At 41.4% G+C, this 13,941-nt stretch overlaps 1 protein-coding gene across 32 annotated transcripts in view; it reads left to right on the forward strand.

Annotated features, from left to right (window-relative positions):
• The window catches only part of SORBS1 (sorbin and SH3 domain containing 1), a 158,892-nt gene that overhangs the window by 122,742 nt on the left and 22,209 nt on the right, over positions 1-13,941 (forward strand). For 27 of the 32 annotated variants that reach the window (XM_057377070.1, XM_057377071.1, XM_057377064.1 and 24 more), the window contains 6 exons: positions 446-560; positions 3,676-3,759; positions 6,473-6,538; positions 7,107-7,208; positions 8,559-8,608; positions 11,049-11,218. In XM_057377070.1, the coding sequence (XP_057233053.1) occupies positions 446-560; positions 3,676-3,759; positions 6,473-6,538; positions 7,107-7,208; positions 8,559-8,608; positions 11,049-11,218 (587 nt within the window). The remainder of the gene's footprint in view (positions 1-445; positions 561-3,675; positions 3,760-6,472; positions 6,539-7,106; positions 7,209-8,558; positions 8,609-11,048; positions 11,219-13,941) is intronic. The other 5 variants (XM_057377073.1, XM_057377092.1, XM_057377076.1 and 2 more) reach the window with 5 other exon arrangements.

Genomic DNA, 13,941 nt, shown 5'->3' on the forward strand with positions numbered 1-13,941 from the left:
CCTGATTTCTGGGAGTGCCCTCAGAATCCAGAGAAGTGGTAGTCAGGTAGTCAGTGATGTGGTTGAAAGGCAGAAGTTTAGCAAAAGGAATTTAATCTGAGTTCTGCTCGAAGTCTGACATGTTCATATTTGTGAGCTTAGCTGAAGCCCATAATTAAGCTATTTCGGATGAGGAGAAATACAGAAGTCTGGAAGTTTATTGAAACTACTTGGAATACCCCCCCTCTGCTCCAACAATGTCAGCAGCTGAGCTGTATCAAACTCTGCCTGCAACAAACAAATACATGTCCTATCTGAACTGTTCCTCTTGTAACAGACTCCCCTCCTAGGTTAAAAAAAGTGCCCTAATTAAACCATAGTTAATGGGGTAAAGCATATGTAAAATGGAGTGTTTGTCTCCACAGAAACCACAGTCTTTTGGGTTAATTGATTTTTTTTTCCTTAGGACTGACTGGGAGCCTCCAGACAAGAAAGTAGACACCAGAAAATATCGTGCAGAACCCAGGAGCATTTATGACTATCAGCCAGGAAAGTCCTCCGTTCTGAACAACGAAAAGATGGTAATGTTTGATTTATCCTAGTTTGTGACTTTATCCTGCAGTTGTGAAATACTCTCCAAATGCTTGTGTGATTCTATTTGGATGGGATTCCTTATGCTTACATTGCAGTGCTGGTGTGATGTATTTTGAAAACTGTTCTGCATAACCTCCTAACATTTTTGTTCTCTCTAAAGCAAGATCCAGGGGGATTGAGAGTCTTCTTTCCTTTTGGACCTGTTGTTTTCCGTRTTAAGTATGGATCACTAACCCTAGTTTTTAATCCATGTTTGACACTGTGACCTGTTCAGCAGCTGCTTTGCCAGCTGTACTTTCTCTGGGACACAGAATTAGCTGATGCAGGAGGGTTGCAGGCATTATGCAACAGAGAAGACAGGTTCAGTTTTATGTTCCTCTGATGCTTTAAACACTGAACTAGTTTTCRGAGTGTCTTTAGTGTGCCTCAGTGGATGCCTCTGAGATGCACTAGGACATAGCCATCTTCCCTGGGCTGCTTTCTTCCTCAGCTGGATCTCACCAATGGCAGAGGTCGCAGGATRTGGGCTCCCCAGTTATGGTGAAATATAACCTGGAGTATTAAGTGAACTGTTACCAATTTCAGTCTAAATTAATAAGCAATGCCGTGAATTGTGATAGCTGGGGACATACACAAGTTTCTTTCTGCAGCCTTGGCTGAGAATACTTGACAAGGGACAGGGCAGAGAGGTGATGCTAACCTCATCAGCCAGTGTAAATCACCACAGATCACTTAGGGTGTCCTTCCATGGTGCAATTGCTAGAAAATACTGAAAGGTATTAGTAGTGTATTAAAGATAGTGCATGAAGATATAATTGTTCCATAAAGGCATTAATTAGAAGGATTCATTTAGAAGTGATAATTGCATGTGTATTTCCAAATGTAAACTGGACTTCGTGTCTTAACAGCTCAGACATTGATCCATGAATGGAGTAGGTAAAGAAATGTTCCTGAAAAACCTGCCAAGGATTTTACACAAGGGTGAATGGCAATTTAAATCAATAGAAATTTAAGAAACAAGTCTGATATGGGACCTGATGCTTCTCCTTAGTATTTTGGTGGGTTTTCTTTTTTCCTTCCAAGCATAATCAAGGTACTTCACTTTTTGAAGATCCTGCAACCAACTTCTTTTCACACCCGTGTCCCTTCATTGACTTCAACAAAGCTGCCCTTGATAGGAGCATGATCCTAGTGCCTATTGCAATGGGTGGTGGATGACTCCCTCTTGATACTACTGGGCGTTGGCTCAGCCCGTTAAGGAAGAGCCAGTGAGGAGTGGTTTGAACATGGTATGACACCTCCATTCCTGCAGTCCATCCTGGAGCCAGATTTCTGCTGACTTAAGCATCAGTTTTGTCTCACGGTAAACAGACAAGATTAAAACTTGTGGCAAAAGGCCGGCTTCATCTGTGTACTTAAGCGTTGGCAAAAGGTCTGTCATCACCAGTAACACTGTTTACATGTTCAGGCTTCATCAGATATTTAATTGAGCTGTGGAATCAGTCTAAAAGCCACAAGCAGAACCATYGTCAGCATAATTGAAAAAATAGTTGTACATACAGAGCTTATCAAAACCAAGATGAAAGTGATAGCTGTGTTACTTCCAGTGTTATTTTATGAGCTTTAATTTAAAGCCATAGATCTGAGAAGAAAGARGGTCTTGAAATAGTAGTTTCATGGGTCCATCAGTCTCATTAAATACAACTGTAATATAGTGGTTAGTGACTACATCTTTCAGGGAGGTGCAGGAGATTTCTGAATATCTCCTGGTCATCACACCCACACCTGTGACTTTCAGAACCCTGGCCCAAAACCATTTCAGAGCAATGAAGAGCCTCCTTGTTGACATCAGTGGGCTCTGTTTTAATGTAAAGGCAGTTATATGAGTGCTTTTAGTTGGAGTGCAGTAAATAAAAAATAGAGGTATTGATTCTTTTGTGCCTTTAAGAAATAGCAAATCATTCTCCAGGCCATCAGGCATTAAACATGACGTGACTATTTACCTTGTATTGCCTCTCATTCAGCATCACTACTGAGCTCTTTTGCTAGAGCTTTTTTTCATGATGCTACTGGCTATGGCAGAGTCTGGGACATCCAAGTCCAGCACTGTTGTCAACTGCCTCAGTAACCCCATCACTAAATTATTTCTGTGAAGATACTGTGCATCTGTTTGGCTCCTTCCTTAATTTGATGGAGCACCTGGGATTGCAATGGCACAGCAGACATAATGTGTTTATATTTTTTATGCACTGAGATCCTCTCTGTCTAAAACCAGACATACTGAAATTCAAGAATTAGCTAGATATCTTTTTGGGAGCTTTTGCAATGGATTTTTATTCTCTTACCTCACCAGYAAAGTTTTCAAACAGCTACAACTATTGATTTTTTTTTTTTTGTTCTGGTAAAACAGATGGTATGAATGAAAGGGAATTTCCTTTTCAGCTGTACTGTTTTCTGTACTGTCTGTCTGATTTTCCTTCATTGTAGTTTTGTCTGATACTCTAACATGTATTTGTGAAGAAACATGTAATATTGTCACTCTGTCCATCCCTTCAGAGATCTTTCAGGATGTGCTCTCTCTGACATGTGTCTCGTATGGTTTAGAAAATCACCTTCCACTCTGTTTGCAGTGTATAGAACAGGGTTTCTCACATGTTCATGTGCTGTTAAAGATGCAGTATTTGATTTGGGTCTCACTGAATCTCTCTTTTTTTTTTAACCAAATGAAGATGAAAAAAGTAAAGTACATGCAGCTTTGGACTTGACGATAGTAGGWCTGAGGGACTGCTTGACTCCCAGCTCTTCCATTGAGTCTCTCAGTGACTCTGGACAAGCTGCACAATCTCTCTTTCTCTGTGTGGGTCTCCTGACCTGTAAAATGCAATTCATTCATATTCATGCTATTAGGCCAAGCTGATGTTTWCAAAGCAGTTCATGGCCTTTATGAGAGACTTGCTATAGAAATTCCAAATTATAAGGCTGAATATCTACATTTTAGAATGGAAGCCATGGGATCTGCATCTCTAACAGTCCCTTTCCGTGTATTCTTTGCATAATGTTATCCTTCTCTTTCTTCCATTCCCCTATCACCAACTCCTTTAGACTCGGGATATAAGCCCAGAAGAGATAGATTTAAAGAATGAACCTTGGTATAAATTCTTTTCGGAATTGGAGTTTGGGAAACCGGTAAGTTTGATAGTTACAATGACCAATGAAGTCAACCTGCCTTTTTTTTTTTTTTTAAATTTTTTTTTTATGATTGTCACATCTCTTTCCTAGGCCCTAAATCTGAAACAGCTGCCTTACTCATTTAAAGATGTGATTGTACATAATGTCATCCTGGTACTAACATAAAGCAGCTGTTCTGGGGCTACTTTTAGTGTTTTGAAGCCATTTACAAACATTCCCCACCTTCCAGCACTATGTATCAGCAAGGTAATACTTTTTCACACACCATAGTTCAAATGTTAAATTGTTAATGTTAGAAATAACTCCCTGTTCTCATTCTTAAAAGTCATTCAAAAGCCCTTATTCTACCTCTGCATAACAAGATCTATGGTGGCTGATAAATAGCTTTAAGTCAAGGAGAATTATTTATTCCTGTCCTTGGCTTGTAAACTGTGGGTCAGCAATTTCCAGCTCTCCATAAACAGATCATGGCCCTGTTTGCTGCTTATTTCCTTATGCATGTATCTGCCCATTGCATAAAAAGGGTGGGCATTAGTCTGTGTTGAAGAGCTCTTGCCCCTCYCTGAAAGCAAAGGAGTCTGAGAACAGTGTGCTTTCTTTTCAAATGGAGCTGTGTTGCTATGTGTGGAGAAAAAAAAAAGGCCTTCATTTCCCCACTGGAAAGAGATGAACCAAAGTTTAATTATTCAATCGGACAAAGAACATTTTCATGGAGGGAACACATCAATGGTCATGGTTACTGGGAAAAAAAGTGACTTTAAAGCATTTTATGGCCTGGTTCTTACTGATCAAACACTATTAGTTATTAAATACTGTTTAATGAGCCACTCTTACTGTACCTGAGGGTCAATATCAATCTCAAACATGTATTAAAGCACAGTGATGGTTTGTCATTTCTGCTTTCTCCTTGAGGTCATTTGTCAAATGCCCATGCACACAATTTTTGAGTGCTGCTGAGATTCCCTGTGTGTMTAACAAAACAGAAATACGTTTTAAGGACCAGTATTGTCTTCAAAGGCAACCGCGCATGGACAGGAGAGAGCAGGTTTCCTTTAAATCTGGTCTCTGTTCTGACAGAAATGACAGAGTTCCTCTGSACAGAATGTAGCTACRTGGAGTTGTRTGCTCAGTCTGMTCACATCATACAAATAGTATAATTYTGGCTGAAAAGGAAGGGTGTACAGTGGTTGAATCGTCCATTCTTTCATAGAAAACCACGTTTTATAACTATGGACCTTCCATCTTAAGCTAAAAAAAAAAGTTTCAACAGTGTTTGAGACCTCCTAATGTTTTGRCAGTAAAAGTCAGATAAATCTCACCTTACTGAGGCTTTCAAGTGTTGTCAGTATAAAGATTTAATTCTTCACAACTTGTCATTGTTTAAGATTTCCATAGTGAGAAGAAACCTGTCTATCCTTGCTGCCATGTAATTAATAGCCATATGCTTTTGCAAGGAGTGAAGGTTTGTCATCTCTGTGGTCCTTTGAGTTAGTGTGAGTTAATGGAAAATATATCAAAGAAAGGGGAGTATTTATGCCCTTCATCTTTCCTAGATGTGGGGTTATACCAGTTCTTTAGGAGTGTGGATTTGTGCTCTTAGTCATGCAGCTTGGCCTTATCCCAGAAGAGGGTGTCTCAGGGCAATCTGTCCCGTGTTCAGCAGAGCATCTGTTCTGGTGACAAGTTCCCCACCTTGCTCAGGGCACTTTTGTTAAGTGCTGCTTTCTTATGGCTTGCCTTGAACTTGCTCCAGTTCCAAAGCCATGCAACCATGCTCCCTGAGAACTGTGCCAGTTCCTGAATGTGGAATTCCATAAATAATGCTTGGGTGTCAGGCACTTTAATTCAGGATGCCATCTCAGACTTTTGTTGCTTGGAAAACCCTCTCTGAGCTTTGTTGCCACAGCCCAAAGAATCTGCTTTTTGTAGCTTTGCKCCCTCCAGTCATGGGAGTCCAGTCCAGTCTTTCACTCTGAATAATCCTGCCTTATATTTACATGTACATCTAAATAGGAAAAATTCATTTTGAAATCGGCACTTTCAGTGTAGGAGGAACTTTAAATAACTACTTCCCAAGCTTTCTTGTGTCCCACTCTATCCACCAAAAATCCTCACAAACCCCCAAACCACTGAAATAAAAAAATAACAACTCTGCATTCTCATTGCCCCACAATGCCACCACTGGAAAATCAGCCATTTGTTCACATGGTATGTATTCATAGTCTGATGGGAGTGGGAAAGATTTTCCCTTTTCTTTATCAAAGGCCCTTGTTTTTCCCTTTCCTTTTGAAAAGAAGAATGAGCAAACAAATGCTTTTTATGACTRTGTGGTTTTACCTCCCATTTTGTTTTGGTTTTTGCTAAGAATGTTTTAACCAACAGCTGTGGGCTCCCTCTAGAAAGTCCAAAATCCCTCAGTGTACCTTGCAAAAAAAAAAATTCCCAAAGCATTACTTAAAACAGCCCCTTTCACACTGCATGCATGTTCCCTTTTGCCCCCCATGATTTCTTGATATTTATGCTATAGCAGATTTGTCCCTCTTTCTCTCTCTCTTTCTCTGTTGTGGTTTGTTGTTTTTTTATAATTTCTTTCCAGTGTTGATGCAAATTCCCTGTTGTATTTTCCCTCTGTTCTAATCCAATTTCCATATTCTCTGTGATGTCTTTCCTTATCTTCATTTCCTCATTTCCTTCCTCTGCTTTCCATCAGCCTCCAAAAAAGATTTGGGATTATACTCCTGGAGATTGCTCTATCCTTACTAGAGAGGATAGAAAGGTAATTGTGTCTCATGTACGTTGCACTACAGTGTCTAGCGCGTATATATGTGTGTATGTGGGTTTCTTTTTTTTTCTTGTAGCATTGCTTGGGTTTTGTGTGCTTRTGAGTGATTTTTTTTGATTGGGCTTGAGCTCATTAGCCTAACAATTAAGTAGCTAGTAAATTGATTTAATAAACAATTCTTAAATCGTAATCAGCCATAATTTAGAGTGGTTTTTTTTTGCTATCTTGACTTGCAATGATAATTATACTAACAGCATATTGCATATTGTTACAGTATCTTTTTTTTTCTTTACAGGTGGGTTTTATAACTTTATGGTTTGTAGAAATAGATTCTAGCAGGCCTATGCATCTCTTAATTTGAATGTTAATTGCCTAAAACGATTTCCTCTGTAATGATTGAAACATGATTAATTGCTASTGATTTTCTTTGTATTGTCCATACCACCTTCCTCTTTTTTCGATTAAAAAGGCTCTCTTTTTTTTTTTTTCAAAATTAACATTCCTTTGGTTTCCCCTAACCCTAAGCATTGTTTTCCCATTCTTCTTCTCCTTCTTTAACCAGAGTGATCTAGAAAAAGACCTCTACCTCTACCAGACTGAGTTAGAGGCAGATTTAGAAAAAATGGAGAAGCTTTATAAAGCGCCACATAAAAAGCCACAGAAGGTATTTCCTATTCTTTTCATGCTGCCAATCCCTGTTTCCAAACTATCTGCTCTAATYTATTCACTGCTGGATGATTATTAAATGAGGTTGGGATAAATAATCGTTCTGACCGTTCTGACTGCATGGCTTGCTGTGTCGCTGTCAGAAATAATAGAATGTGATGCTGCAAATCCAGCTTGAAATCCATTTCAGATACAGTGATTTCCTCTCTCACCCCACCACCACGTTTGCTTTCAGCTGCCCCCACCCCCATCCCAGTCTTCATTTCAGGTTTAGAGTTCAGTGTCTGCAAAAAAACCCTCTCTATTTTTCACATGAATAGGCAGCAGCAGCAATCAGCTTAAAATTCTTGGTTGGCGTGTCACGTCATCATCTCGTGCCTTTCAAGCGTGTTGCCATCTACTCTCCCTTCACACAAGCCCCGCTCTCTGCTTGGAGCTCACGCCTACCCAAGATTTTGGATATTCCCAAGAGGTTTCATGCAATTTTCCTTACGCTGCACCTTGCCATGGCCTTCTAGGGCAGGTCAGCTGCTGCTGCTGCTGCTTCGAGGGTCTGCAGTACTCGAACCGTGAAATGATAGATTAATTGGTAACACGCCATTTTTTCTATTTTTTTTGTTGCTGATTTTTTTTTTGAAGCTGCGGCATCTTACCAGGACTCAAAAAAGCTGCTTTTTCAGACCCAAGATTTGCTTTTTCTTCCTAGATAGAAATCCTCACATAGATGAGGGGACACCAAATGGTGCATTTCTTCTAAAATTGCCTTCAATTTTTAAATAACATGCCTAAGAAGCCTTAGATGGATTTAAAGCAAGCGGCTAAGAACTGGCTTTTGCTATTGAACCTGTGCAGCTGGCATTGCTTCTCTTAAGTAAGGAAACTGAATTGAAACGTCGCTTTTCTCGTGAGAGCTTTGATATTTTTTGAACGCTGAGGAATGTATTGTGCTGCAGAAATGTAATACACCTTTAAAGCAAAGGCGGGCAGTGACCGGTTGGGGGGAAGCTTGGGGAAATAATTGTGAGCATGTGTCTCCTGGTCATGGCCCAGCTGGTTATCTCTTCTTGCTTTTGGCTTTATTCACAGTGACTCATTTGCAGACAAAAGAATAGGCACTGCGAAAAGGCATCGGCTGTGCTAAAAAACCTGTCACTGCCCTGAAGGAACTCACAAAAATTGTTGCTTTTCTGTAAAGACATTGACAGCTTAAATTGCATTTAGACTTAAACCTCAATGTCTCCTATAGGCTAATATTCAARTAATAGATGGAAAATTACTCAAGCAAGCCTTTTTCTTTCTCCTCACATGTAAGCGCATATCAATGACTCCTTTGTTTGGACTTTTGCAGAATACAGCAGGTGGTACTCCTCTGGAAACTTCCACAGACCATTCTTCCTAGTAAGTTTTTCAGTTGCTTGTTGATGTCTCTTTAACAATCTGAGGTCATGTAGGACAGGGTTTTGGGGGTTGGAAATGTGTTTGCTTTATTTTTGGGGGATGGATATAGACAAATGCATGTACCATAGAAATTAGATGCATGCTTTAGGTGAGTCCAGGTACAATGTCTGCTTTTKGATCTTGAATTAATTTTGAAGTGATTACATGATGATTCCATTGTCTAAATAAGATTTACTGACTGTGCTAGGCAGTGGCTTTTAAAAAAACAATGGACCTTTACCTTCATCTGTTGAGTTTTGCAAATTGACTGTATCTTCATACAAATAACATCATTGTGTGGAATAAAGAAAGAATTGTTTGTTACATGTGTGATAGATTGCCTCCTGCTACATATTCTGTGTAATGTGCACATGATCAGATGGATGCMGTTGATGAAAGGCAGTAATTTTGTAGCCTCCAGGAAGGGAACAGTGGTAGAAGTAACAATATATTTCTCGAAGATCTGTGGGGCACTGCTTTTTGAGTGGAATATGTAATGAACACTATATTCTATCTAAATGTTGGTCCAGAACAATATGCTGAACTGTGCTGTGATTTATCCGAGTTATCTGAGCTGCAGAGCCAGCCCTTACTGTGAGCCTGTTCCTCCTTGTAATTGGACTGAATATTCAGTKTTGTCTATAGGCACAGTGATCCCCTCTGCAAAGATGGTTTGGTTAAAAAAGGCAGATTCACATCAATACCGTGTGTGTTCACTGCCCCTCTGGGGACCTTAGAGGTCTCCTGTACTTTTTTCAATTCAGTTCCTCTCTGTCTGTGTTCATTATGCTGAGAAACACACACAACTGATGCAACTGTTTTGTTTTAGTAGGAAGAGAGCAATAAAATGAATGGAAATCTCAGAGATTAGCATAAATATCTTATGTTTGCAAACAACTGGTCAGGTTTCTGCCTGTGGCAGCACTGTCTGTGCCTCACAAAGCATTCAAGAATGTCAGTGTCTGATCCAGTGGAGAGGAAGCAATCTGGGTATGCTGGGAATGGAACACAAGAGTGAGGCCCAGTGAAGCTGCACATTCTTCCCTGCCCATTAGAGAGCTGGGAGAAAAGATAGCTGGAGTTTATTGTTGTTTTTTTGGGTTTTGTTTTTTGTTTTTTCTTCAGTGTTGCTCTCCCCTCATTCACCTGATCTTGCAGACTGCTTTGGCCCTATTACAGTACTGYTTGCTGGCCTGAATAAGGGAGCAGCTAGTAAAGGGACTCTGCCAAACGCCTCCTCTTTCCTCCAGGTTTATTCCTAAAGGAGGATTGTTTTAACCCTTGTTTTTTGACAGCTRGGCTAACACCTAACCTCAGGGAAGTCATTATTCCCTGAAGCAGCTGGCTGGGTTTCCTCAGGTACCTGACAAAGAAATGCACTGGCATAACCCTGATGAACTATAGCTTTGTAGCTATGGCTCTGTTTGGGCTTTGTCTAGGTTGAAAAAGTGACAGTATTCCCTTTCTATTTTGTGGTGCTTTTCATAGGCTTTTTCCTCCAGAAAGTAATTTATAGGACTGCATATGACCTGGCTTTCCTTGTCCAGAAATTTAAGTCATCCTTGTGATCCAGCCACTGTGTAATTCCACCTCCATAGTCCTCTGATATGTTTGAAAGTTTTTCTTTCCCCCAGAAGTACAGCATCTATCCAAAATAAAGAGATACATGTACAAATTTATCCACAACAAGTAGATATAATCACAAACATTTCCAAATTCTCCTAAATTTGAATCACTCTTGGGTGTCAGATATTTCTATTAATTGGAAATTCTGTATGGTTTGGGKTTTTTKTTCAAACTTTCCAGCAGTCATGCTTTGGCCCCAGARTAGCTTTGTGTGAGACTCCATCTTATTCTGAAGAGCCTCGTTGAGCACAAGAACTGGTATCAGATGAACTTAGCTTTTAAGAAAACAGTCTGCCTGAATGCTTAGAAAGTTTTTTGCACCTGGAAAGGCCATTTATGCCATGGCATTGTCAGTTATTCTTTTAGAGAGAAAACACTGAAATCTAGAAATCAGATGTGGGAGCATACTTGTGCTTAGGTTCATGACYAGAAAAGGGATTTGCAATAAATTTCCAGTCTTTAAAAGCCTAAGAAATTAAAACTGTATAATTTAACAACATTCACTTTACATAAATRCATGGTAGACCTAGAGTCCAGGATWTTTTATTCCCTRTAGTTGAAGCCTTGGKCAAAGCTGAAGAGAATTGTGTTCATCTGTGCCAAACCCAGAACATTATTGCAATGTCTTCACAAGCTCTTCATTGAGCACCAGTGCTTCATACACACTCTATTCTGGGTTCACAAGTGTGGATTTCTCTTACTTTATGTGAAGCTCTCTGCAAACAGGAGTGACTTCCTGGTGTCCCTCTCTTTTTTGTGTATATTCCAACTCCAGCTATTCACCCAATTACCATGCAGTGAAGAGGGAGTCAGAGCAAGCTCTGGGGGATCCTGCTGCCTTGGAGAATGAAAGGCAGATTTACAAGAGTGTGCTGGAAGGTGGAGATATCCCATTCCAGGGGCTGAGTGGTCTCAAGCGACCTTCRAGTTCTGCATCCACAAAAGGTAGGTGGTTACAGCCCTAACCTCTTCTCCATTCTGCAGTGTCAAAAGCCAGGTGATACGGGGCMAACTGTTGCAAGGTTTAGAGTCCTACTGAAGCCATTTGAGATTTATGCTGTCCTTCCTCCTTGCCGTCCCCAGTGTTCCCTCCTTTTTTCTCTCAGACCCCACTGGCCAATATTTTTCATTATGCCTTTAACTGATCCAGGTTCCTCTTCTCAAGAGAGACCAGCTCCCTCCATCCAGCACCTCAGCCACACCCCACACCCTCATGTTCCTCCTCAAGGCTGCTTAGGCTGGCCTAGTTATCCAACTGCTCCCACTGCCTTGCCATTCTAGTGCCCTTCCCTGCCTTTTCTGTTCTTCCTGCAGCAGTATCTCAGCGAGTCACACCAGTCTGCTGGCCTGGCTACCCTGGTGTAGCTGGTGCCCCATGCTCCACAGCCTCCTGCCTGTGGGGGTGTGCAGAGAATGCATGGGACACTGAACTAGCAACTGCTGGCTGAACCAGCCCTGCAGGCTCCGGGAATGTGAGCCAGAAGAGACCGATCTCCTCCTCTTCCCTCCCCCACTGCAGACTCTCTAAAAGAGACAAGGAAGAGCATGACTCCCATCAGGGAATTGTACTGGGGAATGTATCCCTGAGCCAACTTCAGCCTAAAAATGGCTTGAGATGGGGAGAGGAGTGGAGAAGGAATGTGTTTGGTTTCTGAACTGCTCTCCCTAAAAATAGTGCATCACACCAAAAAGGTCTCTCTCTCCATCTTCCAGCTGTTTTTCAAGCATTTTGTCAGGCCTTTAGGGCAGGGAGTCAAACTGGATCTGAACAAAAAAATCTGTTCTAACAGTTATTGCTCCCCAAACTGCAACTGAACCTGGAATGTTATTTTGACATTTGAATTTGAACTCAAATTGGAAACAGACCTAAAAAACGCAGTCTAAGCTGAAACCAGACTGAATCCTAGTTAAAAAAAATTGTGTCCTGATATGACTCCTTGAATTTTAAAGTGACTGTGGCCAACCACATTGTCTAAAGGACACTCGGCTTATTCCTAGTAGGGGGAATCTCTAAGCWAGCATCTCTTGGGCAAGGTCAGCTCATGTGGTGTGTTTGTGCTAGCACAGTCAGCCTCTGATTGTTTTCTCCCTTCCAGGAATAAACTGTTTGGCAAGCACTGTGGTGAGACCATAGTAGCTGTGATTACAGGCTTGGTAGTAAGCCATTTTTGCAGTGTTAGTGTCTCTGCATTCTTCCTGACACCCTGATCCTKCCCAGCATTCAGCTGCCCTTTTCCATGGTGCCACAGCTTCCTTAGAAGCTCATGATGCTTAGCACTTTTTAGGAGGGTACCTTAAAAGTGCTCTAGATTTGCTTCTGCCCAAGCCTCTCATTTTAGAAATGTTAGCAGCACTTCACCTACTCCTCTAAGCGTGGCTTGTTTTGCAGTTTCTTCCTGCTTTTCTTTATGTTTTGGAATTTTGTTTCTTTAAAGTGCATTTTATGAAATCCAAGCATGTTCTTTCTCCTTTCTCAATAGCTTTCTAGCACTTAAGCTAACAGGTTGTATTTATTTTATTCTGCATGCTTACCAGTGGATCGTAAAGGTGGGAATGCTCATATGACTGCACCCTCTTCAGTTAATAGCCGAACCTTTAACGCTAGTCATACCGGTATGTTAGGTCACGCATGTAAACATAAGAAGCCCTTATCAGCTGCCAAAGCCTGCATTACTGAAATCCTCCCTTCTAAATTCAAACCCAAACTCGCAGCTCCAGCTGTTCTTGTGCAGGACAAGACGGGTATCTTGCTGCCTCATGAGAAAGCTCAAAGCTGTGAAAACCTTCGTAGCTCCACTGGCTTGTTTGATAATAAAAAGGCTTTCATGGTAGACATAGGGGAAAGCATAGAAAACATCTTGATGAAGTCGAAGCAAGAGTATGCCATCAAATCTGGGAGTACCATGAGTCTGCAGGAGTATGGCAGCAACTCTAGAAAAGGCTACCTGTTCCCTGCCTCCAGAAAGAGTGGGATGGAGTTTACAGCACTCTATAAAGACATGCACCAGATCAACAGGTCCAGGATCCACTTGGACACAGTCTCCTCCTGCAGCGTGAAGGATATTGCGTCTCAGTTTGAGAACGAAGCAAAGGACAGGACAGAGCACAGCCCTAGTCGAGAGGATTCAGAGCAGATCCCCAAAGACACTGTTTCTTYCCGTATCAGTGCCTTTGAGCAGCTGATCCAGAGATCCCGATCAATGCCCTCACTTGACTTTTCCATTGGGCAGACCAAACCAACCTCTTCTCTTCAGTCTAAAGTTTGTCTGAGTGCTGCATACTCAGCGGAGATTCTTCTGGATTTGTCAAAAGCACACCAAGAAGAGAAGGACGTTGCCAGCTTTGCAGATAAATCCTCCCGCTCCTGCAGCATTGTGGAGGACACGGCTTCAGATGTCAGTGATATCATCCCTATGGACACACTTTCAGCTTGCACRGATGAGATAGATCTCCTCTCCAATGCCTCCAATGACAGTGGCAGCAGCAGCAGCAACATGAATGGGCCTCAGAAACATAAAACCAACAGATGCAAAGGCACGTGCCCAGCTTCCTACACCAGGTTCACTACCATCCGAAGGCATGAGCAGCAGCAGACCTCCAGGAACTCCGATTCCAAAGGGGATATCTATGGGGAAAGGCACATGCTCCCCAGAAATGTCTACCTAATG

This window comes from Malurus melanocephalus, unplaced genomic scaffold, assembly GCF_030028575.1.
Source record: "Malurus melanocephalus ecotype Western Australia unplaced genomic scaffold, MMel_1.1 scaffold_299, whole genome shotgun sequence".
NCBI classification, from domain to species: domain Eukaryota; kingdom Metazoa; phylum Chordata; class Aves; order Passeriformes; family Maluridae; genus Malurus; species Malurus melanocephalus.